Genomic DNA, 15,686 nt, shown 5'->3' with positions numbered 1-15,686 from the left:
TTTTCCAAATATTTACTGGAAAATTAATGATTCATTTCTCATTAGAAAAAAAAAATAAAATGGACATCACTCTACCTTTGTTATTAATGTGGTTCTGTGTGATATGTGGACAGCCTAGTATAAGAGTTCAAAAGAGACAGACTTAACAAACAAAATAAAAAATATTGGGCAACAATAAGACATCTTCAAATCTGAGGAAGTCCTCACTACTCAGAAAAAGTCAACAAAACGTCAATTTTAGTAATTATATCCTAACAGACTGTAGTTGGGTAGCATGAAGATTATTGTATGTCTGCATCCTTTGGGCTGCAACATACTGGTTTTGTTGGAGTCCTCTGAAGGAAGGAGAAGGATTTTGCCTTCTTGGAGAGGAATTGCACATGCTTAGAGGCAAGAATTTTATGGGTGTGCAGAAAAGGGTAATTAAAGGGAAAAGCTTGCTGCCTTTCTAGAGGAGAGTCTGTGAAGAATAGGAAACAGCATGTGAGCAGTGTCAGAAGCAATTGCAAAAGTGGGCTGTGTGATGTTTGCAGCCACGAGGACTGAGAGTAAGCTGGGAGGAAAAGACCAACCCAAAAAAATTGCTGTGGATGGGAAGAAAAACAACTTCTTTTCCTATTGTTATTTTCTCCTACCAACTCTGAATTCCTGTATTTATAACTCTAGAGCTATATTACTCTAATAAAACATTGTTTTAGAGATTTAAAAACCTTAAGGTTTTTTTTTTTTTTCTGAGAAGATGTAGCACATGTATTTTCAGGCTCTGGAAGCCTTATAATCTTGTCATCAGAGAGCTCACAGGACCAATGTTGGCAGCAGAGCAGAGCAGCAGAGCTTGTTCAATCCTTGCCTCATCAGTCTCTACCTGAGCTGGCAGCTCTCCACTGTCTCAGTCCACATCTAATTGATCTGTACAACTTTCTGTACTCTTCATACATCCACTCTGCAGCCATGATTAATATAGAGACAGATGCAAAACATCTGTGTTTAAAACAAAAACATCAGTGGTATAAAAAGCCCTTCAGAAGAGACTTGACAAAATCATGCAAATCAGCCTTGTTTACAGTACCTGCAAAACCTCCCCGTGAAGTTAGCAGCACACAGGCAGGAGTATCCATTAATCCCATCCACACAAGTAGCCCCATTCATGCACTGGTGGCCACGGCAGTCATCTATATCCTCCTCACAGTTCTCCCCAGTGTAACCAGGCTCACAGCTGCACTCATAGGAGGCAGTCCCATCTGTGCAGTTCCCATAGATGCAGGGGTTTGAAGAGCACTCATTGATGTTGACTTCACAGTAGGTGCCAGTCCATCCAGTGGGACATACACAGTGGTAGGAAGTGTACAAGTCTTCACATATGCCCCCATGCATACAAGGGTCAGAGCTGCAGAAATCTACCTGCAAACAGCCTGTAAGAGCAGGGTTTGCAGATATTTTGAGAAATTGTTCCTCTTGAGGTTTTTTAGTAGGTATGTCAGCATTTTCAAAGTATGAGAGATAAATGCCACTGATTTCTATGGTGCTCATGCACCCTCGCAGGCCATCCAGGCTGTCGAAAGCCTTGTCAGCCACATAGATGTCTGTCTCTTCTCTTAAAAAGTTGAGGCTTCCTGCAGCAGCTGTGCTGGTTGCCATGTCTTTCTTGTCTATATCCAAGTGCCATCTGGAGGACTGGGACAGGGGCTCCACCATAGAGACCATCACTTGGTGCCATTTGCCATCACTCACGGGCACTGAACTCACAAGGGTCAGCCTGTAGAAGCTGTTGCCACTTTGTAATTGAAACAGGAGTTTGGAGTTGTGTATACTGATGATGACAAACTCAGGCTCCCTCTCTGCATACAGCAGGATCACATCAGTGTCCCTGGTTCGAAAGCCAAAGACGATATTAGTGAGGTCTCTGCTGATTTTCCCATTGCTTCTGTAAAATATCGCACTGCTCCGGCCACTGAACACTGCGTTAGCAAGACCTGTGCAAAGACAGCAATTGAGAAACTGAACCAGTTTTACACCAATATACGTGGAACAATGTCTCTCCCCAGTGCACATGCCATATAACTGCTTTTGGTTTGCTGAAAGACAGTCAAATTCCACCAGTGTTTCAGTTATCCTGGTCTGCCCCTCATGGCTGTGGAAATTACAGGGCAGTGCCAGCATCAGTCATAATGACATCCAAAGTGTACTCTTTGCATCATCTCAGGTTAGCACTCTAATATACAATTCTACATTACTGTTATCTATTTCAATAAAAGACATACATTGGTTACTTTATGATTGTTTCCTAAATACAGGCAGCTAGCTATTTCCTGTGACAGATCTGGATGAGGTGAACATTTCTTCCCAATTCCTGTTTTCTTAGGTGTGTCTTAAGGTGTTTTATGAAGTATATGATTGGATCCCAATTTCATCTCAGTGATACAAGAGAATGAATTTAATGGAAGTCAGTTGATGGAAAGCCCCTTGGAAATCCCTGTAAGCAGTTGTGCCTGTCATGTTCAAAGCCAGCTTCTCTTGGTGGGCAGGCACTGCCACAGCCCTGTGCTGGTGGGACTTGGAGGGCAGCAGTACTCAGCTCACACTGCTGTGAGTGAAAATTGATGGGCAATGTTGTGTCAGCTTTATGGACAGCTTTACAAAGGTATTTGACACCTTTTGTTAGCATAGTTTCTACTAAAATACATTTACTCACTGGGCTGTAAATTTAAATGTTCTGAGGCTTCTGAGGATTACAGACAGGGAGGAGGGACAGGAGGGAATGTCTTCTGTCTGTGCTTCAGAAAAAAATAGCTTTGAAAGATCTGACATAAGATGGGTTTCTGAACTATCTCTGGGCTTAGTAAATCTTGTGGAAAAGAACCCTGGGAGTCCCAGTATGAATTTCTTGACTTCATATCCTGATGCCAAGGCAGCAGAGGTGTAACTGCATTTCCTGGTGCATCAAATGTGCTGTCTTTCTCATAGAAAAAGTTTCCTGAGAGGAAATCATACTAAATTAAGTAATGAATCATACTAATACTAAAAGTAAAGTCAGAATTTTCCAAGATTATTCCTGTTCTTTTCAAATATCTCACAAACCTAAATTTTTTTCGCAGAAGACACAAGGCAGAGAACTCACTGCCCAGGATATCTTCTATTTTGTTATCCTGTGTTGAACAAGAGGAAGTTTATCCTGTAGCTAAGAATACAACTAGTTAAAGGTGCAATTCTATAGTGCAGGAATTTTTGAATATCTATTAGGGAAACTCCCTACTGTTGCCACATAAACCAGCACAGAAATGTAAAGGGGATGACCTTGAGTCATTGAAAGTGAACTTGAGTTTATCAGAGGAAGACAGTTCAGGTACTTTTCACTTTACTGTCTCTGGGTGTTTCTGTTCTACCTTAATAAGCAAAGTAAATTTTATGAGAGAATGTATTTTGATGTTATCTTTAAAGACATCTCTGAGAGAAGGAGCAATTATTTTAGTTTCAGTTACAATTTTAAGCCGTCCTGCAATGCTGATCCTAACAATCTGCATAAAAATAGTATCATATTGGTCTGTCTGTGATAGAGATCTTTTGTTGAACAGCCTTCCAATTCCTAAGAGTCAGCCATTCTGACAGCTTCCATCAGACTGAGTGGGTATTTACCTTCTCTCACAGCTTTTTGTTAGGGCTTTCTTTGGTAGCAAAACGAAAAAATATTTCTTAAAAATCCTTACTTGCTCATTTCAATTCCACTCCAGGGCTGGAAGGAGAAGGAAAGTGGAGAAGGAAAGAGATGTGCAGGGTGGCTAATGATTCTAAGACAACTAATGGTCATCAGTGTTCCAATGGACTGCTTGGCATGCACGTGCTTCTTATGAAGGTGCTGCTTGAACAACTGTACTGTAGGTATTGAGGTGACTTTCTCCAAAGATGTTCAAGATTTAAGAAAATCAAGTGATGCAATGTAAGTTATGTAGCTTGTCTTTTCAGGAGGATGGAGAACATTCTAAGGTTAATCCAACACTGAATTAACTCCTATCTCTTTGCAGTGGCAGTGTGGGGGCAATGTACTGATCTATTGAACGACCTTGACTAGCTGGTCCAAGTAAGTCAAAATCAAAGTTTCTGTAAACATCAGTGTCTGAGTCAGGGGGTCTGGGGGAGAACACCTGGGTTTGGTAAGGCAGACTCTTCACATTAACTTTACTTAAAACTGACATAACTATTACTTTAATACAGAAATAACATTTGAATTAACTTTTAGGGCAACAAATACTTCATTTCAAGCAAATGCTGCTGAAAATGTCTATTGCTGCTGATCTCCAAAGATGATTGGAACAGCTGAAATGTACCTACATTCAAATCCTTGGTGCACCAGCTGGCATTGTGCTTCATGAGGACAGGGCCCAAGCTCACACCACTTAACTTCCTCACATGCCTTCCCCTCTGTGTTAGGGGGGCACGTGCAAGTGAAGTCATCCCAGATTGAATAGCACACACCACCGTTGTGACAAGGGTTGGACTATGGGGAGAGAGAAGAGAGAACCTCAGTATGAATCAACTGTTGGGCACTCAACTCTAGGCATGGGGGACTGTTTGGCAAAAATAAATTTTCCTTTTATTTCAGGTGAAAAATGATAAAGACCAGTGTTATGACAGTACAGCATGTTTCATAATTAGTGAAAAACAGTATTTCAATCTCAAAATAGTTTCATTCTCCCCTATGCAAATACATTTTGCTTCTGATATTAATTATATATACCATAGCTTAACAAAACCTGCTCTTTCTAGCATTTTTTTCATGTTAATATAATGTCATTATAATCAAATAATGAGTGGGAACATACTAAAAACATAAACTAAATTCCCCATTATAAGCATGTGAAAATGCTCTGAAAAATGCCATTCTTACCTTGCAGAGGTTGTCACCAGTGCAGCCTTGGGTGACATTGATCAGAGTTCGGTTGGTAGAATTCAGTGGATTGGTGATGGGGAAGAATTCCAGCGGCTGGTTATTCACTCTTACATCTTGGATACAGCCTTTGAAATACCTGCCATTTCTATCAGTTTCTGTGTTATCCGGTAGGCCTCCAATGTAAAGAATATCCTTACTTTGGATGGTTAGTGCTGGAGTAGAAATAAAGCCTAGGTAGTGAGAGGACTGGAACAACTCCATCTTATTTGGTTCTATTTTTAATGTTATTAAGTAAAAGTTTCCATCATTCACGGAGTGTTTCCCTAATAACTTCATGGAATTTAGAGCTAGCATGGTGAGTTTTCCACCTTCCAAATAGACTCTTATGTAGAGGTAAGTACTGTTTCTCAGAGCCAGTAACAAGCCAGAAGATTTGCGTGTTCGGACAAACATTGATATGATGAAGTTCTCATTCTGAATGGAATCAACAGGAAAAGCAGCATAGCCTGAGGAGTCCTCGAATCCAAACCGGCCTGGAATGAACTCTTGAGGTTAGAGATATGGGAAATGAAGAAAAGAAAAAAAAGATAGAGAGAGAGAGAGAGAGAGAGAGAGAGAGAGAGAAGGGAGAAAAATAAGATAGTTAGGGCTAAATGACAAGGGATCCAATGCAATGATTAAATAACTACTTCTGGTGATGTTTCTGTATGGTAGTAAGATGTGCTTTTTTTTATGGATGAATAAAGACTTGATCCAACTGTAAATATCTTCTGTTCCAAAATTCCTGTTGGCTTTCATGGTTGTAGCATTATGACCCAGTGCAGGACCAGATGTTATATAATTGGGCACATTTTTCCTCTTTATACCCTCTTTTATCCTCTATAATGCTGTGTTTCCAAGTAGTTAAACAAGGACAGATTTCTACAGTTTCCTGCACAGAAAGATCTTTGGAAAGAATCTACCTGCTTTGATCCTCTGATGACCATGGAAGCTAATGCAGTTCTGGGATTTTGTGGTATTTTTTGCACAGATTCCAATCACAGAAAGCTGCTGGGCAAAGCCCTCTTGTGTGAATAGGTGACGTGTGTGGTGCTGCATGGACTCCCCAGTTCTCTGACAGACTTTTCCTTGCTGGGGCTCAACATATGCTCACCTACATCAACTTGTATCCAGTCATGAACCCTACTCAGTCCCTAAATGCCCACAGTGCTCTGGGAGAAACATGATCCAGGATCAAGTAAGTTTTTTTTCCTTGTGCTTATCAATTAAAATGATTAAATCAAAACCATCTGTCTGTCCTTTATCCTTTATTTTTGGTAATGATTTTCAGTCTTTAAAGGATACAAAATATGTAGCTGAAACTTATTCTGATGAATCATCTCTTTAAAGAACAACAAAATGTTTCTATTTTTACACTATAAGTTATGTGATCTTGTCCTCAATATTACAGACTTCCTGCCTAAACAGTTTCAGGAGCTATTTTTCATATATCAAATTCCTAGAAAGAATAAACCAAGCTTTTTTTAAATGCTCACATAGCTAGATTCAATCATCTGTTATGCAGTAAAACTCCTGGAGCAGGATGTCATAGGCCAACTTCCTGCCTGCAGAACTACCTTTTTTTATGACTGCATTTAAAAAACGATGAAAATAGGGGACTGACCATGAAGCCCCCAGAGACCCTTAATAACCATACTGCACTGCTATGTGGTATGGTTGTATTATTTAGCAACAGGAATAAATCCCATACTTGTTCCTAAACAGACAATTTCTTAATTTAATTTGAAATAGTTTATTTCTATGAATAAGATTTCCTATATGTCTACATCTACTTGTTAAGCAGACTTAATGCCTCAAAACACCAATTTCAACAATTGTTTCTGCATACAAGAGTTTTAAATTATATCTTCTCTTAAGGTGGTAATGGAGACTGAGACACTTTTTTCATGAGGGTAAAAAGAAAAATTCTGCTGAACTGAGGATTCCACAACTGCAGTATTAGAAAGAAGCCTTGATCTCCAGAAAGGCATTTCATGTTTACAATTGCCTTGTCACATTTCTCTCTACTTATAAATACGCACATATATCATCATCTGTTTGATGAGATGACTAGCATCACCTTAGTCAATATTAACCTCTTGGATCACATCTGGATGTTGATCAAAATGAGGCAACATCTGTTTGTTATTTTGTATATGTAGAGAAAGTATTGCCTCTTGTCAATTAAATACTTGGCAGCAACTTTTCTTCAGAAAGACACCAGCATTTCTTACGTTATCCCTTACCACAAGTCTCCTCCACTCTGCCTCTTTAGAAACCTGGCACAGTCTTTTACATGTGACATATGTCTAGAACCTATGTACCAAAATGGCATGGTGCCATGGTTAGCAAGGAATATTGTGGTCAGCAGGAAAAAAAAAGCATGCCTTCTAATCATTCTCAACAGTTCTAATGCCAGTATAAGCTGCTCCTGGCCCTGAATGGTTTTAATTTTGCTTCATGTAAGGAGGCAAACATATTTCCCAGATGTTGTCCTATATTCAAAAGTTGTCTTCCAAATCTTCGGATAAATTACAGCTACACTTCAAAGAAGTCTGTTACAATTACTTCTCAGACTGTCATTTTGCAACCAAACCAAAAGGAAAAACTATTGAAAGGTATTGATAAGTATTAGGTAGAGCATACAAAATGAATTTGTATTCAAACATTTGAAATGTATTTGAAGGCCCAGCTTTCTGCAGCAATACGTTCAATAATCCCTGAGGCCAGTTTTTCAGCTGATGTGAATCATTGTAGCTTCACTGGCAGCAGTACAGCCACGCCAGTTTACACCAGTTTAGGATCTGTCAATTCCAATGTGACCACGGCTCTGTTGTTCTGTTTAATTTTTTCCAGTCCACCTGGCAAATTTATCTACATAAATATATTTATGTATGTATGTATGTATGTATGTATTTCTTGCTCCCTAAACATTGCTCTGCTGACCACGTGTGGATGAGGCAGAGGCAAGGGCATGGCATGAAGACTTATTCTTCTTATTATGAAGTCCTGTGCAATTTTTCTTAAACAAAACTGCTTCTTTGAAATCCCTAAAACTTTGCCTGGGGAAGGATTGCAGAGCTCACCCTAAAGCATTCCTGAGGGCTGCTGTATTTACAGCTCTAGGGGGCTTCACCTAGCAGATGCAGCAGGGTGCTGGACAGGGACCTCCTGTTGCCCCACTTTGCCCCAGCCTGCACTGCAAAGATCACTTGCAACAGGGAAAGTGCTGCAGGCATCTGCAGCTTTTGTGTTCCTGCTCAGCACTGCCATGGAAGCTGCTTGCTGAGATGAGCTCTTCTGCTCGCCCTGAACGGGACGCGTTTCCCTCTGGTCCCCATGCAGCTCTTTGGGAGCAGCAGCCTGCATTGGGGATTGTCCAGCCTTGCCTTGGGACCAGCTGAGGGATGAATGGACCCTATTTCCAGCTGCTGAAGTCCTGCCTGCTGCTTGGGCTAATCAGATTGAGCTAAGAGTATGATCTCATTCATTCTTTTTAAAATTGAAATCTATCTTTTTTTAACTTGCAGTACTTTTGCTTGAATCTCTTTAAAAAAAGCCTAGAGTGCTCAAGGATAAAATTTTCAAAGAATGCTTTGAAAGTAAGTCCTAAACTCCAAATGACTTGCTTGCTTTCTAAATTTTTACTCAGCATGGATAACCTACAGTTTTTCAAAGTTTCAAAGTGCTAAAAGCACTGAGATTTTAAAACAAGAGGAGTGGAATCCACTAGTTTAGCACAACTTATTTTTGTCAGGCTGAAAAGAAGCCTTCCTGGGAAACTAACTAGAAAATAAGAAAGATGTGCCACTACTAACCTCTTGTACTGGCTTACCACTTGACATTAAGCTCCAGAGATCCTAAGGGTCACATTGTTTCACAGCCAGGTAAACAGGATTGTTTATGGTCATGTTTTCAGCAGGCACATAAACCACAAGTGACAGCAGCATTCCCTTACCTGTTGCACAGCCTGGCCCTGTGTAGGGCCGGTAGCAGTCACAGTGGTAGCTCAGCCACAGGTTGATGCAGCGTCCCCTGTTCTGGCACGGGTGGGGAACACACCAGTCCTTTTTAGCACATCCTGTCCTGACATTTAAAGATGACCCAGATGATACATTCTCTGGAGTAATAACATTCAAGTCTATCTCAATATCCTGAAGACAGCCTACAAATGAAGGTGCAGAATGTGTATTAAACGTGTTCTGTAGAGAGTTGCTGTTCCCCACTGGTAAGCCGCCCAAAAACGTGCTCTGAAATGCAAACATCACCAGCTCGTTATCTATCTTAGCAGATGTTTTATTGAGACAGGATTCGACACAAGAGCTGTCAAGCAAATTAAGAATAACAGCTCTTGCCAAGGTTACCTCCACTGAATGCCATTCTCCATCACTGACATTATGTGGAATATGCAAAAGAGCCTGTGGCTGATTATTGACTTGCACGGATAACTGTAAGTAGCCATTCAGTACTTCCAACTTTGCAAAGGTGTTTTTCTCCCCTCGTTGAAACAGAAAAGCTGTGGGTTGCACAGTTTGAAACCTCAGGTTTATATTATAGAAAAAATCCTTTTTATGGGTCTGGGGATTCTGCAACAAAAGGAAACTGTTTCCTTGAAAAGAAAATGTGGTTACAGTTTCACAGTGTATTCCAGTATACCCAGGTGAGCATATGCAGCTGAATCCGTGTTGGCCATTTTTTAAATGTGGGATACATATTCCATTGTTTTGGCATTGATGATCAGTACAGCCATGCAGAACTTCTGTACAGTTCCAGCCACCATAAAAAATCCCTTCTTTGTCTGCAGGTGGGCAATGGCAAGTGTAATTTCCAGGAAAATTCTCACAGATCCCACCATTTTGGCAAGGGTTTGTGTAACATTCGTTGACATCTTCATCACAGTGAGTACCTGAAGAATAAACAAAGAATTAGGCATTCTGGTTTGAATAACTGGAGCCCAAAAGAACACTTTTAATAATGCATTTTATTAAATTATCTTTTATTAGAGGGGAATGCCTTAATAAATAGGTGATGGACAAGCAAAAAAAAAAACTTTAAATATAGAAAGGCCATTCAATTGTTGTGGTTTCCTTGTGCAAAGTATTATGTAAACACCTAAGTGATAACCACATTTTGGAGAAAAGAGCCAAACAAATGGACAGTTTTGATATGGATAATGTGATGAAATTAAGACAAACGTCATCAGATGGATCAAGAAATTGTTTCTCACATATCCTGTGGTAGGAATTTAGAATGCTTTGTAAGGAACTGAATTGTTTATCACATACAAAAACCCCAAGAGTTGTTGCTTAATTCCTAACCTTAATATAGTACAGGAACAAGCTGGAGTATGATCTGTTGGTCATTCCTTTTTTTTGTGTTCATTCAAAGAGTGTAAGAACTACAGACTATTATTCCTGGTCCCATATGAAACATCATGGAGCAACACTCTTCAAGTGAGAGCCACAAGACTTGCAAGTGATATCTGACATGGTGGGTCAGACTAACGAGTGGGTGAACATGCCTGTAAAATGTATGTACTACAGGAGAATTTTTTTACCTCTCCTCAATACAAAATATAAAGCAAGAAAAGATGAAAGGAATATTCTCTCAAACATTTCAGAGATTGTTTGGTGATGAGAGCACTTCTACAGGAGATTATCAACATAGTCTCATATTTCCTCTTCTTTCATATAATGCTTGGCTTCTCATATGTCTGGTAAAAGGAGAACTCATCTCAACTCCACTGTAAATGGATAGATGTGGTCTAAGTGGGTCTGCTGGATCACACTTCACAAAGAAAAACAAATCTGTTCCTCTTGTAAAACTAATCTGTTTATCCCTCTGCACTGTTGTTCATCTATAAAGTGGTAATTACAATAACTTCTCCCTTGAGCAATCAAGTGACTGATATGCATGCAGTGGGTCAGGGCAAATCTGTTTCTCATCTCCTTGGAAGCAGTCAAAATACCCAAATACTTTTTTGATAACTCATGCTAAATGCAACTGTTAACATTTCTACTTCCTTTCATAGTTGTCTTTAGAGAAAAATGAGGAACACTTCACAGTTAGTTTTCAAACTAGTATCACCAGCACAAATTAAATAGATTTCATCCATCCCCACAGCAAAACTGCTGCCTGTAAATCAGGTAATGAGATGTTCTGAGGCTCATGGAGTGGCATCTGGGTATACCAGGTACCACACCTAGCTTTATGTACAAATTCACATCAGTCTTTATGTCTTTTCTTCTTTTTATGTGTTTTAACAAAGCACAGCCATTCCTCATGGAAAATTACAGAGCAGCATTCAGCCACAATGAATTGCTTCAAATAGCAGTAGATAAGTGTAGTTACTCAGGCTAATTCCTTGCCGGCCCACTTTATTCAATCACAGTTGTAACTGGACCCATCTGAGAGAGTGGTGAGTACAGGAGAGCCAGGAGGGAAGATTAGCACAAACACAAATATAAGTCACGCCAAAAGATAAATAATAAGTCACTTTTTTCATATCAAGAATAAATAAATCAGCTGTTCTTGCAAGTGGTGTTGATACTGCTTGTAATCTGCTGATTGCCAGGCAAGCAAAGACCACTGTCAGTCAAGATAAAAGCACTCTAGATAAAAGGATTAGTCAATATTTATAGAACAGTATAAGCAGTTCAAATAGCTCAGGTTGGAGATGTTAGCATGTAAAAAGAATATTCTTAAAAGATGTAAGACATACCTGAACAAGTGCAAAGGCAACTATTTTTTTCCATTAGTTACATGCATTATCTCAGCTAAGCATACTTGTGTTTTTAAGGGAAAAAAGAAAGTAGAATTACACAGCATTTTCTCTTCTAAATATATTACACACTGACATTAAATTTCATGTGAATGTGAATATTTTTAAAGATGATTACTTTTCCCACCTGTGAAGCTTTTTTTCAAAACAGAGATTAAACAGTTCCTTTGAGTTAGTTTGATAGCACCACTCATCTGTCTCCTTTTTTCACTTACACCTTATTACTATATGGTGGCTATTTTCTGTTAACCCTGAATTAAACTCTCTTTCAAATTTAGCAGCAAAGGTTTCCTGCAGAAGCAGGATGACAAAAGCAATTATTCAATCATAATTCTACTGAATGCCACTGATTTTCATTTTGACTAAACAATTATAAAAGTATTATCTAAATGACACTTTTGATAAACATCTTAGGTTAGAAATGTGCTTACAGCCTTTTACCTTTCCAGTCCCCTGACACTAAATAAATATCAAGAAATTACAAACAAGCAATCTGGATAGGTGCTACACATTCAATACAGTCTAAGTGCACATTCAAATTCACAAAAAGAAAATATTTACCTGTAAACATTGTCATTAAAATGATGTAAACTTGTATCCTAATTGCAACCATCTTTTTCCGCAGGAAAATTTCCAAAGAAAAAAATTGTTTAGCACTTAAGCAGTCGACAGAGTAAATTCCTGTAAAATTCACAACAGTTCTTAGTATAAAGGTTTCCTTTCCAGGACTAGCTTGCTCCACTTCTGTACCTGCTGATGTAGTCTGATGGTGTATTTTGCCCAAGCCAGATCAACAAGGCTTAAAGTAAGACCCATTAAACTGCTTACACAATAGATATGTATCCTATTTAAATTCTTTTTTCTCCAAATTCATGCTCACACTGAACATTGTTTGTGTTTCACAGAAATACATATTATTAGGATCCATTCAAAACTGATTGGTCACTTTTTTTTTGCTTGTTTTGCAAGGTCTTGTTTTTTAAGACTTTTTTCCTTTCAAGAGGTTTGTTAATCCAGATCAACTCTGTCATGGTCACTGTCATTCATAGAAACTGTACATCTCAAAGGGCAGATAGAAAGGATCTAAAATTCGATCCTATTTCTTTATTTATAAAGTATTTTTGTTCCATTTGCTCTCTCTACTTAATGGAAGTCTGTGTCTCTAGATTTTTGAGTGTGATAAAGACATGTAAAAAATTATTTACTAAAACATTTTTTTCCCTCAGCTCTTGAGCACCACATTTTGATTTAGACCAAATTTAATGAAGGGAAAATAGAGTTTAGGAGATTTAACTACTTATTTCTGTTATAATTTTAGCAGCAGACATTATTTTTGGCACTTACATTAATCAATTTGTTCTTCTACCTCAACTCATTTTTTCACTAATTAGGAAATTCCTGACCTTTTGTCACATTTCAGTTTAGGTTCACCAAAAGACTCATACACAGAACACAATTTTGAATTAATTTAATCTACAGTTCACAATCGCTTTTGTGGAGATGCTCAGTAAGCTGCTGCTTCTTCCAGTCTCTGACACAGGCATCAAGTGAATTTTCCTATAATACATTTAAATATTAAAGGGTAAAAATTTCACCCAGACTCTTGGAAAGGTGAGTAAGGCAGCTTTAAACAAAATAAACTTCATTTTGATAAGTTAGTGTGAATGCACTTAATTAGTAGTGCTTATCAGACATCTTGTGCTGCAGTTTGATGTTGAATGTGCACTTTATTTTGAATATTGCAAGAAGTTGGAGGTTCTCAGTAACTGTTATTCCTTTTGCAGTGTGACTGTGACAATAGGACTCTGAGGGAAGGTTATGAGCTGACACAGAGTCAACAGCTGGGGACAGACCTCTGCTCTTACAGGTCAGTGACAACATGGGGCTGCACACTGAGACAGGGGAACTTCTGAGCAGTGTACTCAGCAAACAGCCCAAAACTGTGCCAGAACCACTGGTGGGAGTTTGAACAAACTTGCCAGGTGCAGACACTAATTATAGTCAGATATTGCATTTAATAACATTTTCATATACAAACCAAGGAGAATACTCCATGTGAAACCACCGCAACGCAGGCAAAAAACTTGTGTAATCCTACCCAGAAAGTAATTGTCAGAGGTTCCCTGTCAAACTGGGATTTGATCATGGTTTGGGATTGTCCTGGCTTTGCTCTGGTTGGTGTTTTCATAAAATATGTGGATGTTGGCTCAGAAAACTTGCCTAGTAAGTTGTCTGATAAAGCAGGGTTAAGTGAAACCTTTGATTTTTTTTTACAGATAAAATGACTTTTATAGGTGAACATAAGAAATTGGAGAAATGGTCTGAAAAAGATTGTATTCAATTCTGGAAGAGCTCACTCAGTTTCTGTAGTCTCAGGCGGAATAACCAGCAATCAGGTGGAACAATAGTTTCAGTCTACAAGTGCTTCAGTTTCACTGAGTCCACTTTTAGTTCTGCACTGTAACGAAGATTTGGATCAATTAGGAAGAATTCAAGGAAAGCAATGAGAATGACCACAGGTGGAGGAAAAAATGGCTTATGAGAAAAGGTTAAAAAAACTAGGGCCATTCAGTCAAAAGACAAGCAGAGGAAATGGGATGTGGTAAGAGTTTTTCAGCCCTGAGACCACAGTAAACTGGTGAAAAAGTCACAGGTTTGGCCTGCACAAGGAACATCCAGGTCACACTCTAAGAAAATATTTCTAGGGATAATAAGATGACAAAGCCTTTGCATAATGTATCTACTGGGAGCCATAAACTCCATTGTGGATCTTTAAATATTGGTTTCTTATTCTTGTAGTTTTGTTAATAAATTTTCTTTAAACCTTTTAAGTTTTAAGCCTGTTTTGCCCTTCTCCTAATCCATATCTCACAGCAAGAAATGAGTAAGTTTTCTAGTGATTTTTTAGCTAATGCTTTAAAACCACTACATTATTTAGTGCATTGGCCGGGAAAGACAGAATAGTGTTTTCTGCCTAGTGTTTGAACTGAAGCTGTGAGATAAGGATTAATTAAGAGAAATAAGAGAAAAGCATGATTAAGTCCTAAGTTTATATAGCAGTAATGGTAAAAATCTAGGGGTGGAGGGTACTGAATTTTTTGTTTCTTCCTTTCTGTCAGTTTAGTAGTTTTATTGTTTTAGGTAAAGTTGTATGTTGAATATTACTCTGATAATTTTTAAAGTAAGTGTTCATAGGTTGAAGGAGTGGATATTGTGATAGATTGGTATTTAAGAAAAAAGTAGGAAACATCTAAGGAAGTCAAGGCTGTTGGAGGCTGATGGGAGTTTTTTCTCCTGGCCAATAACTAACCATTTCTGAGTACTGACAGTAGTTTTGACCATTGAAAAGTGAGATCAACCTGTGAACACCACCCTTTAAAACCTAAACCCGGGAATTTCTCTCTCTCTCTCTCGTTTCCGGTTTTAAAAGGTAACAGAGCCCCAGCTGGCTCCCGTCCCCTGCCCACACCGTGCGGCCTGGGCCGGGGCTGGGCTGGGCCTGCCGCGGTTCCCGGGCAGGAGATGGAGCCTGTGGGGATTTCCTCAGGCCCAGGCTGGGCCGGGTTCTGCTGCAGCCTCCCGGGAAACCTCTGGGGTGGCTGAAGCTTTTCCCGGGGGCGTCCCCAGCTCTAAGCGCCACAGCTGAAACCTGGCACCACGAACACCTGCTGTGGCTTGAGCCAGATTTTAACCCTTTCACTACCCAGATGAGGCCTGCAGATTTAATCCTTTTTCCAGAGAGATGGGAAGAGAGAGAGAGTGATCAACATGTAAAGAGACAACATAAACTATCACAGCCAGTGAGGAAAGGAATTAAGCTTCAGATGGGAAGAGAATAAGAAGATGCTGTGGAGATGGGCAATAATGTTCTGAAAAAACTCCTTTAATTCATGAAAGAGTATTTTGGGGGGATGAAATATTTCAAGGTGTGGATCTAAGCAAAAGTAATTCCTTGATAGAGCTGAGCAAATGGTGAAGTAG

General features: G+C 39.1%; 1 protein-coding gene across 1 annotated transcript in view; it reads right to left on the bottom strand.

Moving 5' to 3' along the window:
• Positions 1–15,686, bottom strand: part of CRB1 (crumbs cell polarity complex component 1) — a 97,778-nt gene that overhangs the window by 25,955 nt on the left and 56,137 nt on the right. The window contains exons 6-9 of the mRNA XM_088060497.1: positions 8,883–9,830; positions 4,883–5,430; positions 4,327–4,492; positions 1,070–1,973 (exon numbers count right to left, since the gene is read on the bottom strand). Coding sequence (XP_087916623.1) covers positions 1,070–1,973; positions 4,327–4,492; positions 4,883–5,430; positions 8,883–9,830 — 2,566 coding nt within the window. The remainder of the gene's footprint in view (positions 1–1,069; positions 1,974–4,326; positions 4,493–4,882; positions 5,431–8,882; positions 9,831–15,686) is intronic.

The sequence above is a fragment of the Pseudopodoces humilis genome, chromosome 10, assembly GCF_049639895.1.
Source record: "Pseudopodoces humilis isolate 2021_Gansu_Grassland_sample_001 chromosome 10, ASM4963989v1, whole genome shotgun sequence".
Lineage (NCBI taxonomy): Eukaryota > Metazoa > Chordata > Aves > Passeriformes > Paridae > Pseudopodoces > Pseudopodoces humilis.
The sequence above is the reverse complement of the archived record's forward strand: the minus strand, read 5'-3'. Positions and strand labels throughout refer to the sequence as shown.